The 22,386-nt window shown below is 44.1% G+C and overlaps 2 protein-coding genes across 5 annotated transcripts in view; one reads left to right on the top strand and one right to left on the bottom strand.

Annotated features, from left to right (window-relative positions):
* The window catches only part of CRYBG3 (crystallin beta-gamma domain containing 3), an 80,751-nt gene extending 70,825 nt beyond the window's left edge, over nt 1-9,926 (top strand). For both annotated transcript variants that reach the window (XM_085076360.1, XM_085076369.1), the window contains 5 exons: nt 2,207-2,346; nt 4,862-4,985; nt 6,206-6,364; nt 6,952-7,111; nt 7,644-9,926. In XM_085076360.1, coding sequence (XP_084932486.1) covers nt 2,207-2,346; nt 4,862-4,985; nt 6,206-6,364; nt 6,952-7,111; nt 7,644-7,732 — 672 coding nt within the window. In that variant the 3' untranslated portion in view covers nt 7,733-9,926. The remainder of the gene's footprint in view (nt 1-2,206; nt 2,347-4,861; nt 4,986-6,205; nt 6,365-6,951; nt 7,112-7,643) is intronic.
* A 288-nt stretch (nt 9,927-10,214) lies between these two features.
* On the bottom strand, nt 10,215-21,083 carry RIOX2 (ribosomal oxygenase 2). Of its 3 annotated transcripts, none has more exons than XM_085076614.1 (10): nt 20,926-21,083; nt 18,318-18,753; nt 16,970-17,089; nt 16,279-16,407; nt 15,377-15,480; nt 13,593-13,695; nt 13,044-13,209; nt 12,582-12,670; nt 11,373-11,483; nt 10,215-10,461 (listed from the first exon to the last, which is right to left on the bottom strand). In XM_085076614.1, exons 2-10 carry the CDS (start codon nt 18,747-18,749, stop codon nt 10,303-10,305), a joined length of 1,413 nt encoding a protein of 470 aa, XP_084932740.1. In that variant the 5' UTR covers nt 18,750-18,753; nt 20,926-21,083; the 3' UTR covers nt 10,215-10,302. The 3 variants fall into 3 exon arrangements, with proteins under 3 accessions (XP_084932740.1, XP_084932737.1, XP_084932749.1); XM_085076611.1 differs by having other exon boundaries at nt 10,215-10,464; nt 20,926-21,082; XM_085076623.1 differs by lacking the exon at nt 10,215-10,461 and adding an exon at nt 10,480-10,830.
* Nucleotides 21,084-22,386: the final 1,303 nt, after the last annotated feature.

Below are 22,386 nucleotides of genomic sequence, written 5' to 3'. Positions count from 1 at the left end.
AGGAAGCTCATCTCACACTGATCTTTGTTTAATATCAAACACTTCATGCTTGCATTTTGGGTTTTTTCCAAACTGGTAAAGTATAAAAATCTGTTCTAAGTTGTGAAAAATTATGTTGCACAGCTTCACTCCATTAAAAGCAAAAATCATTGAGGGGAAAATCTGAGCTGAGTTGAACTGTGCAAGAGATTTTCAGTGTGTTGATTTTCCATTGTTTACCTGTGTCATTGTCATTGCACCATGTGCTGGGTTAGCCACAGAACACCACACCTGTTAAGTAAAGGAAATCAGTGTATTTAACAGTTTGCAAGTCTGCTCATATCTTGAAATGCTATGTAAATATAGCCTTTCCTTATCACTGGCCTCTTGAATATAATAAATCTCTTCAAGTTTCTCCCTGGACACTTGCATGGAAAAAGGAAAATCTCTTAAAATGGTATTGGTGCTGGTTTAAGCACAGGCAGTTAGTTCCTTCACACCTAAAAATCAGGTTAAGAAATTCTGTACTGCTTTGTCATTCTGACAATTGGCAAGCTTCTCCCAAAGCAGGGCATTTCAGGTATTTTCCTTGAAATAACTGTGAAAATAAGCTAAGGTAATGCTGACCTAGACATGGGAATGGGTAAATGTTCATGTCTTTAGCTTACCTTTCAGGTGAAGATGCTCCTCAGTGTTCTGCAAGAAAGGCTGGGAGCAAGATGCCTGTGTAGTAAGCCCAAAAGCACAGCCTCAAACCTTGTTTTCCACTGTTCCTAGTTTCCATGGAGCTGTGAAAACAAAGTCAGAGAAAAAAGCCAGGCCAAGTCACTGCTGCCAGCTGTTGGCATAGAAGGGAATGCAGAACGTGAGGAATCAGTGCATTGCTCTATATATGGCTGTGGAAATGGGAGAGCTCAGAGCTTGGCACAGCAGCCAGGCTTCTCTCTGGGCTTTAAAATCTCTCTGAGTGGATGATCCCAAGCTCTTCTCAGTGAGCTCTCTGCCCATGCAGTGTTGCATGGCTTAGGCTGTCCCTGTGCTGGTTGGCAGAGGAAGGCAATTTCTCTGAGGCAGAATCTGCCCAACCAGCTGCATACCGAGGGCACTGAGTCAGTGTCAAGTAAATTCACATGTCCTGACTCACCCCTGAGCTTTTCAGAGCCACTTCACTACAATGCATGTGCCTCTTCAAACATGGAACTTAATTTCTCTTAATCACTCGGTGCCTGTGTCAGCTTGAATTCAGGATTTTGTTTCATTTGTTCCACCTGAGGCCATGTCTTTGCTGCAGGAGAAATCCCAACTTTTGCCTGAGCCAGCTATCTCAGGATAACATCTCCTAAAATGAGGTAACTTTCCTGGAGAGGCTGCTCACTAGTTAGTCAGAGCTGTTCTCTCCTCCTTTGCAGCTGCATCCAGGTGTAAACTGCAAGTGCTTATGCTTCTTCTGGTGTTGGGTTAAAAATGCTGAAGAGTTGTACAAGTGTTCCTCGTGCTAAGGCACAGAATTTGTGTATTTAAATCTGCTCCCTCTGTTTTTCTGCTGAGCTTGTAGCTGCACCACGTTTTCATGCAAATTGATCTTTTTATTTTCATTCATAGGCAATTTGTCAACTGTGGAAAAGGACATTAAGTGAAAAATGTTTCAATTCTGCATGAGATAGAAGAATTTACTAATTATGCTATTCCTTCAGTATTGTCAGAAGTAAAAAATAGGAATGTCTGTTAAAAACATTGAGAACTTTTTTGTTGACCTTTCTAACCTTTTACAATTTGTAGCTCCCTAAAATTTTTCCAGTGCACTACTATTTGAAGTGTATGGACAACAGACGTGATTTGCCTCACTATTTTAGATGCATATTCCGTCAATAAGTAAATAAAGTGGATGTTTGAAAAGCAGTCAAGGCCCTGATGATACAAATTGGATCAAAATAAGTTTTTCCAGAGGCAGAGGACTCTGCATTGCCTGGTGACTTGCTGTGCCTGGCCTGTGTCAGTGGGACACTACACTCTGATGACAAAGCCACTGATAAATGCAGTTGGTTTCAGCTCTGTGTGCTTTGGGGTTTTCCCTTGTTGTTACATTTGCTGAGGGAGCAGGAGCTAACCCAAAAGCCTGCAGGAAATTCAACTGAAGTGGGCCAATGTGTGCATCATGTCTAACAACTGAAGTCAGATTATTCCTACTAACACTTCGTGCTTTTTTTTCTCCTTCTTCCTCCCCCAGGTTTTTGCTGAGCCTTCCGTCAGTCTGTTCACCCTGGAATGCTGCAAGGGCAGAGAGCTGCACTTCAGTGAAGCTGTCAATTCTGTTTTGAATGAGGACCTGCATTTTTACACCCAGTCTGTGTGGGTGAGAAGTGGATTGTAAGTATGGGAGAAATACCCCTGTCAGTTTTTCACTACAGGAGCTAACCCTGAGCAGGCACTGTCTCATGATTATTGCCTTGTTCATAGGATGATTGACATTCTTAACTTCTGTTTTGAGACAGAGGTTTTCAAAGACAGGTAGTGTAAACTTGGTTTGCCTTTATGAACTGGCTGTAAAATGATTCCAACCACTGCAGTGGTTTGGTGAAGTTTGATGTGCTGAGTGGCTGCCAAAGAGGCAGCAGCTTCTGAGAGGAGCTCAGGGTGGATCTGACAGCTGGAACAGTCATTTGCTTCTGTTGCTAGTTTAACCCTCCTCCAGGAATGGGAATATACACCCAGGTTCTTCTGTGAAAACATTTTACATCTGTAGAAGCGACCTCCTAACCTCTTCCACTTCTCTCCCTTTCACCTTTTGGAAGAGCTCCCAAGTGTTCTGTCTCAGCCAGGTTTTCAGTCTCCACACCCACAGCAGCAACAAATAACTTGCAGAGTCTCATCCTGCAACTGAGAGTGGCTGGAAACTGCTGCTCCCCTAATGGGACACACATTTCCTATGTTTATGTTTGACCTTTCCCCACCTTTCCACATGGGCAAGGCTGCAATTTTCTTGAAAGAACAGTGAACATAAGCTTCCCCACAGAGCTTTGCAAATTCACAGCAGTTCCCAACATTTGTGCCACTTCCACCCTGAACTTTTGCTGAAAATACAGAGTGAGTGATCATCTGGAAATTAAATCGCTTTGCCCAAGCAGTTGGCTGCAGAGGAAGGATGATGGCTTTGGGATCACATTTAGCACAGGAGAGTGACTGCAACAGGGCAGCCCTTCCTGCATCTTTCTGCTCATTATTGGGTGTCCAAGCCAGGTTAGCTGTCTCTGGGATGGATTCAGGGCAGAAGGGCTGAGCTGTCTTTGAGTTCCTTGTGAGGCTCCCTAGGAAGGAGACCTCCACAGCCTGTGCCCATCCCACACAGCAGACAGGTAGCCTAAAGGCTGAGGGTGTCAGGTGATTGTGGGCAGTCTGGGATGTCCTGGAGGGTTTGTTTGCCTTTTCTGTGATTAAGAGTTCAGGAAGGTGGATTCAGAGGGTTTTTGGCTCCTTGTTCCAAAGCTTGCTGTCAGCTTGCTATATTAGGCAAATAGCAAAGATTTAGGTAAATATTCCGATGGCATCTTGCTGCCAGGCTTAGGTAAAAGGATCTTTCCTGAGCCAAGTGGCCACTTCAGGAAAGGCACAAGCCTGGAATCTGCCTTGGCAGAGGGTGCTGGGGTACTCAGAGGTGTGGGAGAGGTGGCACAGCCTGTGTGAGAGCAGAGATGAGCTTTGTCTGTGTTGCTAGATGCCAGGCTTCAGATGGTGATCACTGTAAGTGTCTTTCCCCTCTGTTTCTACAAATGTCTGCTTTGAAACTGCATTCCAAATGGGACTGTTCCATGCTCCAAGAATAATGTTAACAGTGAATTCTCAGTCACTTGACAAGAAACCATTGCAAGGAAACAAAAGCCAGGAATGTGTCCAAAGTGTAAGGAAGACACAGGGGTGGTCAGGCTGCCCTGAATTCCTGTTAGCTGGGAGGTGTGGAGTTTGTTTGAAGGAACAGGGGTCAGCTTCATTGCCAGGCAGCTCACAGCTGGCACAGCTGAGCCTCCATGGAGCCCTGAACAAGGCTGGCTCTCAGTTTCTCTGAGCCCTGTGCAGTGGGCAAAGGCAATTCCAGGTGCTGTGGGTGTTTCCTCACTGACTCAGAGCCATCCCTCATGTTCTTGGCAGCTGACCTGTAGAACAGGTAACCTGGGAAACCAGCATTTGCTTTGTGTTCAGAGGAGTTAATGAGGCAGGCTTTTAGGATTCACTGTCCACACAACAATGTGCTATTGATATAAACAGAAGGGATCTGTGCTCCTGAGCCTGCCTTTGTGAGCAGCATTTACAGAGCAGATGCCCAGAAAACAAGGGCTCTGTATGTGCCAGTGCTTAAAATGGGTGTTACAGGGCTCAGCCACCTCCATGGGATATTCATGACAGGAAAATCTGCTACAGCAGGGTGTGGGGCTTGGAGTGATACTCTGTGTGTGTTTTCAGACAAGTGGAATTGTAGAAAAAGCTTTAACTGTAATGAAAACCTCAGACAGGATCCTCTCATAATTAATTTGCAACCAGGTAAAGCTGCAAGTGTGGCCCCCTAGTTTCCTAAACAGGCCTGCTGGAACCAGCATTATTCCCATCTGGGTTCATTCAGAGGTTCTCCTATTTGTAGGGGGGAAAATGGAGGGGAAGAGGGGAAGTGTAGTTTACAAATTTCAGGCAGACAAACAGAAAACAGGTCTGAATGTCAACAGAAGGCTAACATCCCACTGAAATGGAGGGCATTTTGCAGCACAGAAATAGAGGTTTGATATTAGCACCACTATGGAGAGGTTTGGTGGCTTCCAAGAGCACAGCCCTGACCTGCAGTTTAGTTTTGCTGTGGATAATGAGTGCCCTGTCATGTTCTGTTCTGTGTTTCCAGGTGGATTGCGTACGAGGGATGTAATTTTTTAGGAAAGCAGATTCTGTTGGAGCCCAGTGAGATTTCAAACTGGAGTGAACACAGTGGCTGGAAAGCAATTGGCTCCCTTCGTCCTGTGAAGCAGGTACTGTCAAAATGTGTGGGGAAAAGGGGGTTTTTATGGGCAGAGCTCAGGCACAACTATCAGTTCTACCACTGAGTACAGTGGGCTGAGCTGGACTCCTTAAATCAGGCCAAATGATGACAGCCAGAAGGACCCACTGGGAGATTACTGAAGCAGAAATTGCCTCTCGTGGCAGTTACTGAGATCTATGTTAGGCTCCTAAAGGGAAATAATTCCCAGTTCCTTGGTGCCAAGTTTTGTTTTTCTGAATTGCTCATTAGCATGTTCTGTGGATGCTCTATTTTTATGGTTTTGCCATATAACAATATAATGAGGAAACCAATTCCACCCTGGCTTGTTTCATAATTAACATAAATGGAAGCAAGAGGGAATTTTATTGTGCTGTAGCCTGGATTTCCAAAAGAGGCAAAGCTCATGCAGTTCCCATCAGGTTTTCCCTCTGTGCCTCACCTCAGGTAATTCCAGTTTCAATCCCATTCAAAGGTTCAGGTCTCTAAACCACAAAGTAAAGAGTAACTAAACACTGTACTGATGCAGGGTATGTTTATGGCTGCTTGGTGGGAGAGAAGCCTTGTATCTGTGGCTCAGGGTTTGTTTTAATACGGGGAAAAAAAGGAGATTCAAAGCTCCCAGAAGGAAAGCTATGCTGGAGTTGGGGTTCCAGCAGAGCTGTCCTTTATTACTCCCAGCTCCTTATTTGCACTGAAACCAGTAAATAAGAGAGCAAAAGCTCAAACCCTGCAGTTGCCCTGCAAAATCCTCTTTATTTTTTGAGTAAACCAAGTAAACAGGGATACCAAGTTCAAAAGCAGTGGTGTATCTCTGCCATATATTCCAGTTAATGAGGGTTGAAGTTGCTGGATATGTAACTCAGTAAGTTTTGTGTCCCAAGAATAAAAAGCTTGTGGACTACAGCCCATTTACTGCCCTTGGAACGAGTGAAATATGCTGGACTAGGCATATTTGCAGATCACAGGAATTAGTTCTATAGCCATAATTACACTTATATTTTTAAAACCTATCTGCCATTGCTGTTTATAGCTGCCCATCTGCACGTGAAAAGCCACTTACTGCTGCTTCACGTGCGCATTTATTTCCCACCAAAAAATTACTGAACATCCTCAGCTGAAAATGAAAATGGAACAGAGTTTAGAAAACTGATGTAAGGTGGTTACAGCCTGGTTGATCTGTGTGTTAATCTCTTCCTGACCCCACTGCAGCCAGCAGTGTACCTGAGAGTGAGGAACAGAGCCCAGGGCAAGTACCTGACGGTGGCTGGGAGCCTGGCAGACATCAGGGCCACCTCGGTGTGTGCAGCTCCACACAGCGGCAAGAACTCCCAGCTCTGGCACTACTGCCGGGGGCTGCTCAGGTCCAAGGTGAGTGTCCACATCCTGACTTGGATTGCTGCTCTGCTTTCACCTTCACTTCTTGCTTTTCCTGTAGGCTTAGCACTAACACCTGGATTTTGGGTTCTCCCATGCATCTTAAATGAAAGCTCTTGAAACCTCCATCTCTCTGCTATGTACAGAGCAGTTTGATCTCCCTGCTTGGGCAACTTGGGCTGCTTTTCACATCTGTCTGATGGGACTGATGGTCCTGGAATTAAAAGCCAGTGGAAACCTGGTTTTGTCTAAAGTCACAATTTTAAGTTTATCGACTCTAAAGAGTTAAGAATTAATCTGAAACGAATGTATGAACAGAGTGATTTTTCTATTAATGCTGCCCTTGATAGTCTGTTATTAATATAAAAAAAGCTGACGGTTTAACATTAAAAAATTGTAACAAAGACCACCACCTTTGATTAAGCAGCTGGTCAGTTGTTGAATAATCTGTTCCTCACTTGCTTGCCAGGCTTCTTACCATCTACAGCACGATTTACTGCCATATGTTCAGTGCCTGAAACAAGTCAGGAACAAAACTGAGGCTTTGTGGCCTGGATTTCACTTCTCTCCTTGTTTCTTAGGCCAACAATGCCTGTTTGGATGTCATTGGTGGCAGAGATGTGCCTGGGGCCAAAGTCGCCCTCTGGACAGAACATGGGAGGGACAGGCAAAAGTGGAGACTCAACGAGGATGGAACCATCAGTTCATACCTCAGTGAGCAGCTGGTGCTTGATATTAAAGGTATTTAAAAACAAAGCAAAAGCCAAAAAAACCTAAACATCACAGGGTTTAAGTGCATTTTTGATTAAGGTTAATTGCCATATTCCTTTTCTTTTTTCTTTTTTTTTTGGTACTTAAGGTTAGAAACTGAATCCTACCTCTCCTGTTAGGTTTATGTCCAGTTGCTTGACAGTGGGACAAGAAACAACAGGACAGGGAGGAACTTTCCTCTTGATTCCAGAGGGTTTTTTTGATCAGATCAACTGTTGTACTTTAGGGAGTTAAGCAGTGCAGATGGCAAGAAGTGCAAGTTATAGAAGACAAAATGGTGAAGGAAAAGCAACCACAGAATAGCTCAAAAAGAAAAAAGGAGTTAAAAAAAGGCTGGGTAAAAATTGTCATTGCTCAATTGCAGACACCAGCCCACTACCTCATGGAATTTCTATTTTTCAGCTAATTTTCCTACTTAGTCACACTTCTCAAAGATTATGTATAATTCTTATGAGCATTCCTTTTAAATTTTTTTCCTTCATGACTTTCTTCTGTGTTTAAGGAGGAAATTATTATGACAAGAATCACATCATTATGAATGAGCCAATAGAAAACAAACCTTCACAGAAATGGGATATTGAAATACTATGAGTAAAACCCACACCACGGATCGACTTTGTGGACATCTAGAGGGGGAAAAAAGACCCCCAACTACTGAAGTCACACACCACTGGAAGCACAAGCAGCAACTCCTCTCTATTTTCCTTCATGCCAAGCACCAGCTCCTAAAAGAACTGAATTTTGCACAAATCTGGAAGATGGGAGGTTGATCCAACATCTCTGCAGGGAAGCTGATTCTGCAGAGGCTGCTCCTCTGAAAGTCACCATTACTCTTCATCTGAAAGGTAAAAGCAAAAGAGTAGGCAGAGGTTTTGCAGGATGGGAAGTGCAAGAGGTAACGGGGAAAACTCTTCAGAAATGCTGTCTTTACCTTCTTCTCACACTGCTGGAAGCTCACTGAGAAGTGAATGCACTGAGGAGCTTCACAGAGCTTGATTTGGGCTTTTACATCCCCAGTGAAACTGTTTAGGCTCCAAGTGGTCCTGAATCGTGGCTCTTGCTAAAATGCAATTTATTTTGTTGATACGTTTGAACTGGAATTCCAGCTCAGCATGTGAAAGGAGGCAATAGAGGGGCCTTTCACCCCCTCAGTGATACTGGTAGGCCTTTGTCTTCTCCTCTTTTTAACAGCACCAAATTTCCAGCTCCAGGAACTGGTTTTCCTGACCTGTGGCCTGTTTCCTACCCTGGAAATCAGGAGTTGTCCCTGAATCACCTTTAACACAGAGCCATACATGTGTGTATCACAGCAGGGATAACTGCTCCTGGGCCAGGGGCATTTCTACAAGGGCTAAGCTGCACTTGCAGCACTGATTTTAACTGTAGCTGTATTTTGTTTCGGTGTAAATAGCTTAATTTAATACGATGTCATTTGCTCAGAAAGCAGCGCCCCTTGGCATGTCCCTTCCAAGGTGCCAGCAGCCTGCACTCCAGGGCTGGCTGCATGGCAGTGGCACTGTGGCACAAAGGATGAGGGCTCATGGTCCAGAACTCTCCTCAGTTTCCACACTATGCAACGTAGCTATTGCTCCCAAAAGAGCCAGAGAGTGCTTGAAAAGCATTTCCTGGCTCAACACTGATGGACAGAGACACTTGTAGGGCTGGGAACACCTGACATGGAAGAGAAGTCACTCAGATCCCTGGTTTCAGCATCACTAAATTAATCTTCTTCATTGAAAATATTTTTTTTTCCCCACAGCATTTGTATATTCAGGGTATGTATTTCTAGGATTATTTAAAGAGTTCAGGTTAGCTGAAGGCAGATATTTTAGCTTCCAAAAGCTGTAACTATGCCAGCTGTGCACTCAAACAGGATCATCCCCAAACAAAGATATAACTCTTAAGTTTGCAATAGAAATAAAATATATGGATGTCTATTTTTGTATGAAATGGAGTTCTATATAGTACTATTTAAGAAAAAATTACTTGCACTTACTATTTTACATTCTAAAATTATCATAAATCTGCTGTTTGAGTAACAGATCCTCAAATGTATGTATATATTTTTCCAGCTAAAGCACTTAAGCTTTTTTCCATCTAAGTCAGTACATCAAGTGTTCTGCATGTTACTTGCTTTCCATTTGAAATTTTAAAAGCCTGTGTAAAAAGTTGTCATTTTTTAAATGAAGAATGACTAAATCATACTTGGTATCTCAGTGTTACATAACAAAGTAAAGCAGGCTTTTGTACTTAAGAGACCTTGAATGTAAAATGCTAAAGCATGTATATTTTACCTGTATAAAACTTTTCAGGAGAAACATTTTGCTGGTTGGTTTCTTTTAAACAAACTAAACAATAGTTTTTAGCAGATGTTGAACACATTCCTGTAAAATATTTCTTTTCCAAGAGCCAAAAAAGGGTAAGGATATTGAAGATGTGGCTGTGCTGTTACATGGGATTGCATATTGAAAATCAATGAAGTATTAAAGTAACTGCACCAGTCTCATCAAAACCCACTCAAGTGAACACTGAAGATATAAATTCCAGTTTTTTTGTGTTACTTTCGCTAGAAATTGGTGCTGGGGGAAGGTACAGGTTAAAAATTGTTCTTTCTTTGTTTCAGTGATGGCAGCATCTGAGGGAAAAGGGGTTTTCTTGGGCCAAGTCTTCCCCCTCTGGGAACAACACACACAGCTTTACCAAGAAACTTCTGTTCTGTCAGGGCAATCAAACAGAACAAATGAGTTTTCCTGCTGATGAACTTTGCAAATGAAAAAAAATAAAATCAAGTTACTGTTTTATGCCCAAGGTTCTGGAGCCTGTTCCATGTATAACTTTAGAGGTCCTCCACATCCCAGCAGCTCTCCAGAGGGAAGGGAATAGCACAGCACTGGTGTTACATAGGAACAACTTCATCCAGCCCCAGACATGGAGCTGTGGTTCACTTACCTGTTTTTCCCCATGCCTGGTTTCCCAAAAGCGTGGAAAGATCAGTAACATTTGGTATCAGCTAGTAGTAAAGTGTAGCTATTGCAATGCTTTGTTAGCACTACAAACCAGAGGCTGGATGGAGAAAAAAACCTGATTTAATAAGCCTTGCTCTCAAGAGATGCTTAATAGCCAGTAAAACTGCTTAGAGGAGCAGCTAACTCACAGAAGCATCAAAGAACTTCAATCAGACATTCAGTCCACAGTGACAAGGCAAGGTTTTCTTTCTCTGCATCTGAGGTAAGGTTAAGCTCTTTAACATTAACAGTGCTGCTACTCCAGATCTGCTTCAGTGCATCCAAGTATGACAAAGGGAAGCGCAGCCCGTGAGTCTGCTGGGGGAAAAGAGACAGAAAAATCCCTTCAGCAAAGTGCAGTGACTTTATTACACACCAGTGTGTGAGGCAGGAATGTGCTCCATGCCCACAGCACACTGGTGTTTATGAGAGCAGCCTCCAAAAGACAGAGTTTTACCCAGACCTGTTTTATCTTAGCAGAGAAAGAGCTGAATTCTAACATGCTCTAGCACACTTTATGAGGTAGGGATGTTTATGGCATGTGACTTCCTCCTGTGGTTTCCACACAGGAGAAAAAAAGATAAATTTACACTCTTGCCTAACCCTACCCATTATTTAGCAAGGTCACAGAAGTTTATCTCTAGCTGATACAGAAGCACAGAGGACCTTCATTTCCAGGAGTCTCTAAGGGCAAGAAGGAACATCCTGGGCTTGCCATGTGCTGCTCAGGTGCCAGTGAACAACCTCAGCTCTGCAGGAGCAGTGAGATTTACTTCAAAAAGAAAAAACAGCCTTGCAGCACTTGCCAAGACAAGGACAGGCTGTGCTCTGTTCTGCAGACCTGAATGACATTTCAGTAGACAAGAATCAGCTCTTCACTCCCAGTGCTTCCCACCCCAGCCTGAAGAGAACAGCCCTGCACAGGGTGTTCCAGTGGCTCTAACACAGGTTTAACATGGCAGAAATGAGGTGCAGAGACCCCCATGGAACATGTGCTCCATCTCCAGCAGCTTTGCTAAGTGGGACACAGAGCCTGCACCAATCCTGTTAACATCTCAGATGTTTAATTAAGCATGAGATCACATTACTCAGTTCTGCTATTCACTGCCTGTGTCGCAGCCTCAGCTCATCCAGGTGCTTTGGGATGAAAAGCTCTGGGTACTGAAGAGCACAGCCAAAGCCACCATGGCAAGACAAATTTTGGGGGGGTGTTTGCAGGAACTAACCTGTGCCAGGCCATCCTCACTGGCAGTGTCATCCGCTGTCCCCATCATGTGAGTTTCTCTCCTGTTCTTTAAGGAATGATACACATAAACCATTTCCCTGCGGACTTCATCCTAAAAGACAGCAGGAAGAAAATGGTTACAGGTGATCCACACCCTCACACTCATTCCAATGCCAGCCTTCCAGCTCCTTAATTCCAGAGCCCACTGTTACAGCAAAGAAAGCAAGTCACCTTCTCAACTGCATGATCCAACAGCCACCTACCACAGCAAGAACAGATTCTCCAAAACACCCCTGAAAATTTATTTACAATCTTCTGCCTTAAAACTGCCCCGACTCAAGTCACAGGACTGATGCTGTGTAGAAGAGAGGCCATTTAAAGCACATCTCAAACAAGTGTGCATCAATAAATCTCCAGCTTGAGACTTGATCTGTCTCTTAAAAATCATGTGCCCATTATCAGTGCAAATCAGTTGCAAAAAAAAATTAAAGAGTTTCCAAATCCTACACAATCTGATATCAACATGGACACAAATAAAATGGAGGTGAAAAATCAGAAAGGTCTGCTGTGTTTTTCTTGGAGGGAAACATTCCACTCATGAGAAAAGAAAAAAAAACAAAACTGTAAAAGATAATACATCCTCTATGTGTCCCCCATTTTTTAAATTAACAAAAAGCACTTCTACAATTTCATACTAATAAACCTTCATAGATAAGGAGCAGTGTAAACACACCATGGTGCAAGATGGCAGGATCCATGTTGTGGAACAAATTAGCAGTGCCCCTGTCACCCACTTAGGTACAGAGAGAACTCAGCAGTGAAGACTAAATGCAACCAAGAGAATTCCCTCTCTTCAGGAACCCTAATTTGGTAACTTACTCATGTTCCTAAATACAAAGAGTTAAAAAAAAAAACCTCTATTATCCAGAGCTACAATGGCCATCTAGCTGCTGTAATGATCTACCCCATGTAAGCTTAGATAAAAGCCATGCAGAATCACAGACAATATAATTCTGTCCCTCCCTCCAGAAGGCTGGAATGTGCAGTATCACTGCTCAGCAAACAGCCCAGGATCTCCTAACAGCAATAATAGGATGTAAAATCCAACCAAGCAGAACTGCACAACCCTTTCAGACGTTTTAGAAACAGAGAAACAATTCACATCTCCCACTCCCACCCCAGGCATAGAAGGGTGGCTTCTTAAACTTACAGCATTCTCTTGATCTGGTTCCACAGTGATGATAGCATGGTCTCTAAACTGCAGTCTGATTTTGCTATCTGGTTTTGGCAATTTCCCACCTAGGAAAAATAAATTCTCCCTTAGAAAACATAAAACCAGACACACAATACAAATTGAGCCCCCTGTGCATTACCCATTCTCTTGTAGCCAGATTTTTTTTTTTTGTTTACCTGTGTTTCCACACCCACATGTTATCAAACTTTGGAGAAAGTTTGGAAAAAGGAGAAAGATGTTTTTAATTCTAGGATAAACTTTATTTCACTCTAACACTGGAAATTAACCAACAGAGGTGCACAAACACACACAGAGCCAGGCACCACACAAAGCTGAGCCTAGACTGACCTTGGCCTACCATGGAAAGCTAGAAGTTATAAAAGACAGACATGGCAACAGTTCTACCATCATATCACATTTGGGAAGTTCAAACCCTACCTGGAGTCAAAGGATCAGAGTCACACCCCAAACATGGTGGCAGCCGGTGCATAATGAAATCCTTCTTCATGTCGGATGACCTCAGCTCCCTGGTGTTCTCCACACGGTCTGCAAGCCTTCTCAAAAGGCTGCTCAGCTTTTTGGTGCAGTCAGCTGTATTCACCTGCTGAATACCCACACAGAATTCAAGTTGAACAGACCAGGCCTAAAGCAGTGCAGCAAATCAGTGAAAATCTGGACACTCTTATCTTTGCTTAGTCCCAAACCAACTTCTGTTTCTTTCACACATTCCCCACAAGCTGTTCTCAAAGCAAATCTCACTCTCCCTTGCTCTGGGCTAAAGGACTGCAAGTGCAGTTGAAGACACCATTGCTCCTCCTGCACGCTGATGAGCTGATCAGCAGCAGGACAGACCCACTGTAAGGAGATCACACAACAATTCACAGATTCACTGACTTTTAAAGATTCAAAAGCTTGGCCTGACAGGAACTTTGCCTGTCTGACAGATCCCCTGGATGCACCATTATTCCCTGAGCCCCACCTACTAACCATGAGCAGTTGCCTTGGAATGCTTGTCCTCAGCGCCACATCCTCTTTTGCTGCATCAAACACAAGGCCAGGAATTGCATCCAGTAAGAAATCTCCCCAAGAGCTGAAGGACAGGAAGAAAAAAAAAATTATTGAAATAGTAGCACTGAAATAAAACACACATCTTAGTTTTTTTTTTTCCTAACTAAAACAGTGTTATGATATAAAACAATTGTCACTTATAGTCTCATATTTTTATTACCCTGCTTATCCCACACATGCACAGCTCTCTGCCCACTGGGGTCTGGCCCAGACAAACTCTGCTCCAACACACAGAGATGTCCCTTTTGTCTTGGTGCCTAAAAATACCTGAAAGTGCCACCTCCACCAGCACTTCCTCCACAGCTATTTTCAAGGAGTTCTCTGCAGTTTTCCAAGGAAATGTTTCCACATCATACCTCCATCTACAAGCCAAATCAAAACACCAGGACTGCTGCTTATTTTACCTACAGTTGCTGACAGCAGGGGCAGAGGAAGGCTCTTACACTTCATTGCCAATAACCTTAATGGATGATGATTCCACTTTTTAACCTTAGAAGAAGAGCAGTCTTGAAGCTTTTCCTGCTCCTCTCCTCACTCATGACAGACATCCCCAGGGAACTCCTGACAAGTCACGCCCTGGACTGGCCTTGGGCTCCTGCAGCCATGGAGAAACAGCACTGACTCCACACAAGGCTGCAGATCTCCAGCAATCCCATTAAAAAGAACTGAATCCTTGGCTTCCCAGCACTCCTTGAGCAATAAATCCAGGCAGATCCAGCTGGACAAACCCTGCTGTGCACACTGGCCACAGGAAGAGTTACCAGCAGCACTGACATCCTGGGCTTCCACAATGGCACAGCTGGCGGTTAGAGAGTCACCTCACACATATCTAAAATACACCCAAACTTGTTCTGCCCTGTTTTGCAGATAACAGAAATCCTTCCCAGTTCCTCTCTGTGGCCAATGACTCCAAGCCCAGCATCTGAGAGGCTGATCAGGCAGCAGCAGCAGCATTTCCCTGGGTGATAATGATGTTTCAATGGGGACAAGGACCTGACCCGTGTCAAAAGAAATCTAACTCTCATGCATGGGGCAGGAGATGAAAAACACAGATCAGCAAGAAATATTTGTGTGAAGAGTCTCTCAGAGAGGTGTGGGTGGCCATCAAATACAGGAGAAAACCTGATGAAAGGAGTAACTCATGGCTCTTTATCTGGATTATGAAATGAACAGCAACTTCAGCCACTGGTGAGGGATTTTTTTTAAACACAACAGTGAGTTTGCAGTTGTAACATTATCTTCCACACTAAAGCCTCCAGCTGGTAAATAATAAAAAAAGCAAAAAGCAATCAAGCTTGCTGCATGAAAACCTGGCAAACAGGCTGCTTCAAACAACAATGGTCTTGCTCCCCTCCTTCCCCCAAACCCCAAAACTTCAGTTATTGCTACCTCAACACTTAGATTCTGTCCCTAACAGCAGGGCACCTATGTGATAGTGAGGTGTCTATATAAATTCCATGTCACCACATCTCTGGGGGGAAGGTGACTTTGTCCTATCCCTGTAATACTCCCAGGAAAACAAACCACACAAGGGCAACACAGGATGAACACAGAAAAGACCCAAGCAGAGCTCACTACAAGGTGTGGTTTTTTTTAAGAAACAGGACATCAGTTCCTTGAAATACCAGCTTCAGGTCTCTATTTTCACACACATCACATGGCAGAGGGAAGCCATACAAAAAAAGAAATAAAAGAGGAATTACTTGTTCTGGTAGGTGCTGATGGTCACGTGTGTTGAATAGGAGATCCCTTCAGGAGTGTCAGCCTGGTGAATAGTCCCTCTTGGGAAGTACAGTAAGTCACCTGGCTGCAAGAAAATGGAAGGGAATTAATACATTTAGGCCACCTGGTCAAACCTTACTGTAGTCCAAGCAGAGAAAACACTCTCTGAGCAGACAGACAATACATAGTCTGTAAAATCACAAAATCGAGCAATTCGCCAATGTACACTTTAATAACATAAAGCACTCAAAGCCAGAAATCCAACACCCTGAACTTTCCAACCTACTGTCAATATTTGCTCTCTGAAAACACGAGCTTTTAACATGATAGAACATGCACTCAGCTCACACTTCCTGCTGAGCTGCATGAAGGGGGCAAAGAAGCAGCTGAGATGAACCTGCTGGCAATTCCGTGAGCTGGCAGAGGAGCAGTGCCATGGGAATTTGGTCAGATCATTTCAAAAGAAAAGGCTGGTGTTCCACAAGGAAAGTCAAATAGTCTCTAAAATGGTAATCTGTTACAATATTGTTGTCTGAAATTGTTAAACACTTAACAAGTACAACCTTCCTCCTCCCTGTCTTCTCACCTATATAAATTTAATATCCACACTGAAAAAAATTTAGATCAGGAAAGTCAAGACAAGAAAGAAGTGCAAAGCACATGAAATTGCCTCCACAAAGGAAAAATCAGTTTACTTATGGCTTGTCCTATGAACAGCAGCACAGAGAGAAAGTTAATAGAGCAATAGTGATGAAATCTGATTCCATTTTAATCTTGCAGTCCTTAAATCTGGTCACATCAGCTACTTCTAAGAGCCTACAAAACATGACTACTTTTCTGGCTACCACAGCCCAGACCACCTAAAGCAATTAAATTATGATACCTTTAATATGAATTCATGTGTGGGATTCCCAATCCTATCTTCTGACTCAACATTATACTCCCGAGCCAAAGGCACTGTTGGTTTGTAGAGTCGCCAGTGCTTCTCTCCTTCCAGCTGAAGGATGAATACCTGCAAAATAAATCCAAATTTTGGGGGGCCCTAAGGAAGCCCTGCTGCCCCTCACACACAGGGCTCATCAGGTATTTTAATTTATCTTCTGACTTGCCAAGTCTGTGGAACCAAGCCAGAAATCAGGGACAGAAAGCAAACAGTAGTGCCACAGGTTGCTTTTCTGACAAACACAACACAGGTTTTCCCCTTCCCTGCTCTCAGCTACTCCCCAGGATGACAAATTCACTTCCTTTCACGCTGCTTTTTAGATACCTAAATGGCAAATTTGTGTTTGAATTAAATTCTTTTGCTCTATTTAGAGACAACAGAGATAATTGTGAAGTGTGATCTGTTTTATCTCAAATTTGGAAATCCCTGTTTGTCTCCAGTCACTTAAACGTAGCCATTACTATTACTACATTTTTAGCAAAAATACAGAAGGAAACACTTGCAAATAATTACCCTAAGTTTTCAGTGGAAGAAAAGAAGTCTTTCTAGAATGTTTATTTGTGGGAGAGGTGGAAGCACACACAGAAACATCCACTGCCACAAAGGGTTTCACAGACAAGGTGTGTCCTACCTCAACATCATCATAGTGAGGAGGAAGGCCCTGAGACCCCTGGGGAGTGATGTAAACATTGGAGCCCACCAGAGACCCAAAGTAGCACTCCAGCTTCTCCTGAATCTTCCACAGCTCCTCCTATTAAAAAAAAAAAAAAAAAAAAAAAAAGTCACTACTGAAGAGCTCAGCCAAGCCTGGCTGCCACCAGCCCATTGCTGGGGAAGAATGGTGACATTCCCACAGGGACACACAGCCTGGGAAACAGTTTCTCCTGAAGGCAAACATTGCAGAAGCAAAGGAGATCTGCCATGAAAGGAATGGGTAAGCTAAGAAATCTGGTGCCTCAACAGAACATTGATGTTGGCTCCCTTTCCTGTACCATCTTCAGCCTGCAAAACCAGGCAAAAATGAGGCTAAACAGTGGAGAATAAACTACCCACATCCCACAGCCATCATCCCACAAACAGCAAAACACCCTAAGGAAATAGACACGTGCAGGACTTTCATCAAAGAGAGAACATGACAAAGGTTAGAGACCTTTCACAAGTGACTCCAATTGCTTGGGAATATTCAAGCAGAAACTTCACTCATCCACACCCAACATGTGACAGAGAAACAGCAGCTGAGATGCCAGCAGCTGAGAGCAGTCAGTGACACTACAGGTGGGACTCAGCTGTGGATTTGGATCCTGATTGGGTCCACCTCACAGTTAGATTGTGTTGGCACCTCGGGACAAAAAGAGCTGCCTAAATCTAAGTACCTAAAAAAAGTCCTTTACAACTGCAGCACCACTGCCTGCTTCCTATACACGAAGACTGAGGGCACTCAGCTAAAATAGGGTGGGGTCACTGCCATGGTGCAATTCAAAGCTAGTCCACTGGCAAGAATGGTGGAGTGTCCTGGAAATATTTTACATGGTTTCACACCTCACCCTTGATTAAAGGGAAGTGGTACAAAAGCCCCTGTTTGCACATGGAAAAGGGATTTTTTTTTAATATAATAAAAGCACAGATACCTAATCATCAATTATATGCATTTTTTTTCCTAAAGTTTTATGTGAAAAGGCAGAATTTTTTACAAGAATACTTTACAAAACTATTATTTTTACAAGAATACTTAATATTAAAGAATACTTAATATTATAGCATGAATCAGACTTTGTTCTTACTGCAGAGCAATGAAACATGATGGGCAGTGCAGAAGTACAAACTTCTGTTTACAGTTCATGTAAAGATTTCAGCAGGTCATCAATGTCAGCTGCTTTCCCTGGGGCAGATATGAAGCTATACCTAGCACAACTCAAGCAAAGCCACACCACATTATAAAGCAAGCATTAATTACATTAATTATAATGAAACAATCCCACCTTAAATCTCTGAGGCTGATGAAACTGTATCGTTGCCTTTTTCTGGTCGAAATCCTTCTTCAGCTGCACGTGATTCACTCTACCTTCCTTGTTTAAAACCTTCTTTTTCCCATTCACACACCGACAGACATTTACATCTCGCCCATAGCACAGGCCTTGGCTGCACAGCTCCTTCAAGTCTGCCAGCTGGAACAGGGACTGGTAGTAAGCAGCCACCAGGGCATCATTCCTCTGAACAAGCAGTGGTTTTTGCTCCCAGTACTCCCTGAAAAACACCTCTTCTTCGGTGGGAGAGATCAAGCTCCTGAAGAGGCTGTCTGGGCTCTCAAAACTCAGGACTGATGGAGAGCCAGCTGCATCCAATTTGGGTCGTTTGCACGGTGCCTGTGTCTCCTTTCCCTGGTCAGCAATCTTCCCTCCTTTCTTGGGCATCTTCCTGTCCAAGGGGAGAGAGACACACAACAGTCAGCCAGCAGCATGATCTCAGGAGCTCACAGGCTCAGAGCAGCAGCTCTTGCCTTCTCCAGTGGGATATCACAGCACACTGGGAGCAGCTATGGCTTCAGGGGTTCACTAGTTGCTCCAAGCAAGCCTCCAATCCTATCTCAAACCTCAGCAAACTCCAAAGGGCTCTGCTGGGAGCCACTGCTCACAGGTGCTCAAATCCCACAGCTGAGTTTATACCAAAGAACCTGTGCTCAAGTGGTCTTCTGCAGCTACAGCTGCAAATAATTAAAAAAAAAATCACCTCAGCTTTAAGAGATTTAGTGGCAAGATGCAAAGGGAGGTGGAGAGTGGGGATAGGATCAGAAATTTGTACTCTTGTTACACTTCTCTGAACAGTAACAGTTTACAAAAGACAGAACATTGTTAGGCATTTCTGTTGACGCTATGTAATTACTAAATCTACAAGCTAAAAATGTGTAAAAGTTACCAGTTTAAAAACCAATGAGCCAAAATTCTGCTTTGATTTCTGCCAAGCTGTCAAACTTTGCGGTCTATGTAGAATAAAAATAATTCTTTCATGCAAGCACAGACATTCCATTTTAAAGCTGAAAGTCATGTACTTTGTTTTTCCAGGTACACATTATGCTGTGTACCATTATGGAAAAATAAAAAAAAAACAACTCAAGCTGACTCTGGACGTGTCTGAGCAAGTTTGTGAAGCCAATCCATCATTAGAACATGCTGATGCCTTCATTTCCAAGTAAAAATGGCAGCTTTACTCCAAAAAGCAAATGCTATCAATGTACTGAGATGCTTTTAACTACACAGATCCCTTATTCTGGAACTCAGACTCCAGTTCTGATATTTCCAGGCAGCACTATGCTCTCCCCTGCAGCAGGACACCCTGTTGATCCCCCAGCTCCGTTCCTTCAGCAATCCCTCAGTCCTGCAGGAGGGAATTCCCTCCTCCCTCAGTCCTGCAGGAGGGAATTCACCTCACCACCTTCCTGGCAGCATGGATATTCTAGCAGCAGCAAGCTACTGTTCAACATTGAGGCGAGGGAATGCTTAAAAAAATTAAAGAAAATTAGTCCCTGGTTGACAGCAAGTTCTGAAGATGCTGCTGGCACTGAGATCTAAAACTGACGTTCCCCAAATGTCAGGAATACAAATGCAACAATTGTCAGTTTTGAATTCCAGACCTAAATCCACCATATCAACCTCTCAGCTCACTCACATTGATCTAATGAAGTTAAATTCAGCTATGTACTGTTCACAGAACTCCGCTTCATTTACACCACGTGCTTTTCTGTAGTGTTTTGTTAGTTATTACGACTGTAACCCCACAGAGTGGTTTGGGTTGAAGAGACCACCTGGACAAACCCCCTGCCCTGGGCAGGGACATCTCCCACTGTTTGTTTGGTCAAAGCCTCATCCAGCCCGGCCTTGAACATTTCCAGGGAAAGGGCAGCCACAACTTCTCTGGGCAAACTGTGCCAGCACCTCACCACCTTTGCCAGAAAAAAAAAACTCCCTTACATCTAATCTAAACCTGCCCTCTTGCAGGTTAAAACCATTCCCACTTGTCCTGTTGCTCCAAGCTCTGGTAAAAAGTCTCTGGCTTTCTTACAGCATTTTAGTATTGAAAGGCTGCAAAAGAATTCCCTGGAAAGCCTTCTCTTCCCCAGGCTGAAGCACCCCAACTCCCTCAGCCTGCCCTCAGAGCAGAGGTGCTCCAGCTCCCTGACCATCCTGGTGACATCCTCTGGACGCACTCCAACAGGTCCCTGTCCTTCCTGTGCTGGGGCTGGATGCGGCACTGTGGAAGGACTCAGGAGAGCAGAGCAGAGGGCACAATCCCCTCGCTCCTTCCCTCAGGCCACGATGGCTCCCCGCGCTGCGAGGCACACGGCCGGCTCGGCTCCCGCTGTCCATCTCCCAGCTCCCCAGCTCCTCCTGGGCAGGGCTGGAGCAAGAACCGAGCGGCAGCAGGGGCCTGCTGTTGTCACCAGTGTCCCTCGCACACTGCGTGCTCCCACAGGGCCGGGAGCGGCGGGAATGAAGGGAACACTGTGAGGGCAGGCAGCGGCTCTGGGCACACACACCGCCGCCATCCTTCCGCTCCCCTTCCTGGCCTCCCCTCCCGCATTGCCGCACTCACCCGGCGGGCAGCAGGGAGGGGATGGCGGCGGGGCGGGGCGGGATGGATCCGATCGGATGGGATCAGGATCGGGCCGGGATCGGGATCAGGCAGCTTTCCGCCCTCCCGCCGCAGGACGTGCCGCTGAAGCGGGAGGCGGTGCTGCCGAGCTGCGGGTCACGGGAGGAGACGCTTCCGGGCGGCCGGTAGGAAGTACAGCGCTGTTCCCGCGGTATTCCTGCGGGTACTCCAGCAGCAACGCCACACTATTCAATAGTATTTCAATAGTATTGCAATAGTATTTCAATAGTATTTCAATAACGCGACAGTATTTCAATAACTGAAGTTGGTGAAAGGATTACATTTTACTGCACACACACAACAGTGTCTTGGCTTTAGTTTCGTTATCTTTTCCTGGACCAAAATCCTGTTCCAGAGCCCCGCTGAGGCTCTCAAAGAAGTCTTTAGAATCCTCTCCGAGCACATGAAAACGTCTAGAATTATTTTTAGTTACCTTTCATAAAGAGGCCTGTTAATTGGTTGGTTTACACTGGCTAATAACTTCAGAAAAATATGATACATCGGCTTTGCTAAAGCTTTGTTCTCACGTACTGATAGTTTGAAGAATTATAGAACTTTTAAGAATGAAGATATTGTCCAGACATAAAAGTTTGCATCACCTATCCTGACACCCACAGGATGTTTTCTTACAGCTGATGGGTGTAGCAGCAGATGCTAAAAATAGTGAGGCCACATCCTGCACCTCGGCAGGTCACAGAAACCTGTTATTTCTGCTCCAAAAATCCACAAGGTACCCTCAGCCTATCTGCCTGAATGCCATCAGGATGAACACTCACACGGGTATGTATTTACATCATGCCTGTGGTGCTATAACTCGCAGTAAATGCTGTGGGATATAAAACCCACACATGGGACTGGCTGCAAAACCAGCAGGAATGGAAAATACTCGTGACTTTTAAAATACTTCCGTGCTGGTCTGTAGAGACAAATTGACTGAAAGTATTTATTACCATACCTGTAGGGAAGTTAACACACACTTCAGAGGGTCATGGAGCTGGAGCCAGCCCTCTAGCACCCTCTAGACGAGAAACACTCGTTTAAATACTGATTGTTATATTTTACTATTCATACAAGCAATAGATTTTTTTAAGCATAATCGATCTCGATATCATCCGTGTCACCGCATTAAGATGATAAAAATTACAAGCTTTGCTGTAAAAGCACACAGTTAAATTTCATCATCATTGACAAGAGCTTGTAGTGACAGGACAAGGGGGAATAGCTTCAAACTGGAAGACGGTAGGGCTAGACTAGATATTATAAAAAAATTTCTTTACTGTGAGGGTAGTGAGGCTCTGGAACAAGTTGCCAAGAGAAGCTGTGGATGTGCCATCCCTGAAAGTGTTCAGTGTCAGGCTGGATGGGGCTCTAAGCAACCTGGTTTAATGAAAGTGTCCCTGC

This window comes from Lichenostomus cassidix, chromosome 1 (genome assembly GCF_008360975.1).
Source record: "Lichenostomus cassidix isolate B80296 chromosome 1, HeHo_3.0, whole genome shotgun sequence".
NCBI classification, from domain to species: Eukaryota; Metazoa; Chordata; class Aves; order Passeriformes; family Meliphagidae; genus Lichenostomus; species Lichenostomus cassidix.
Note: the sequence above shows the minus strand (reverse complement) of the source record. Positions and strands in the feature narration are given on the sequence as shown.

What these genes read in the sequence shown, in the direction of transcription:
- RIOX2 (XM_085076611.1), bottom strand. Translation starts at nt 18,749, where the DNA reads ATGCCCAAGAAAGGAGGGAAGATTGCTGACCAGGGAAAGGAGACACAG. An exon ending in CTCACTATGATGATGTTGAG is followed by an intron (nt 16,408 to 16,969) that starts GTAGGACACACC and finishes TTTATTTTGCAG; the next exon opens with GTATTCATCCTTCAGCTGGA. An exon ending in CACATGAATTCATATTAAAG is followed by an intron (nt 15,481 to 16,278) that starts GTATCATAATTT and finishes ATTTTCTTGCAG; the next exon opens with CCAGGTGACTTACTGTACTT.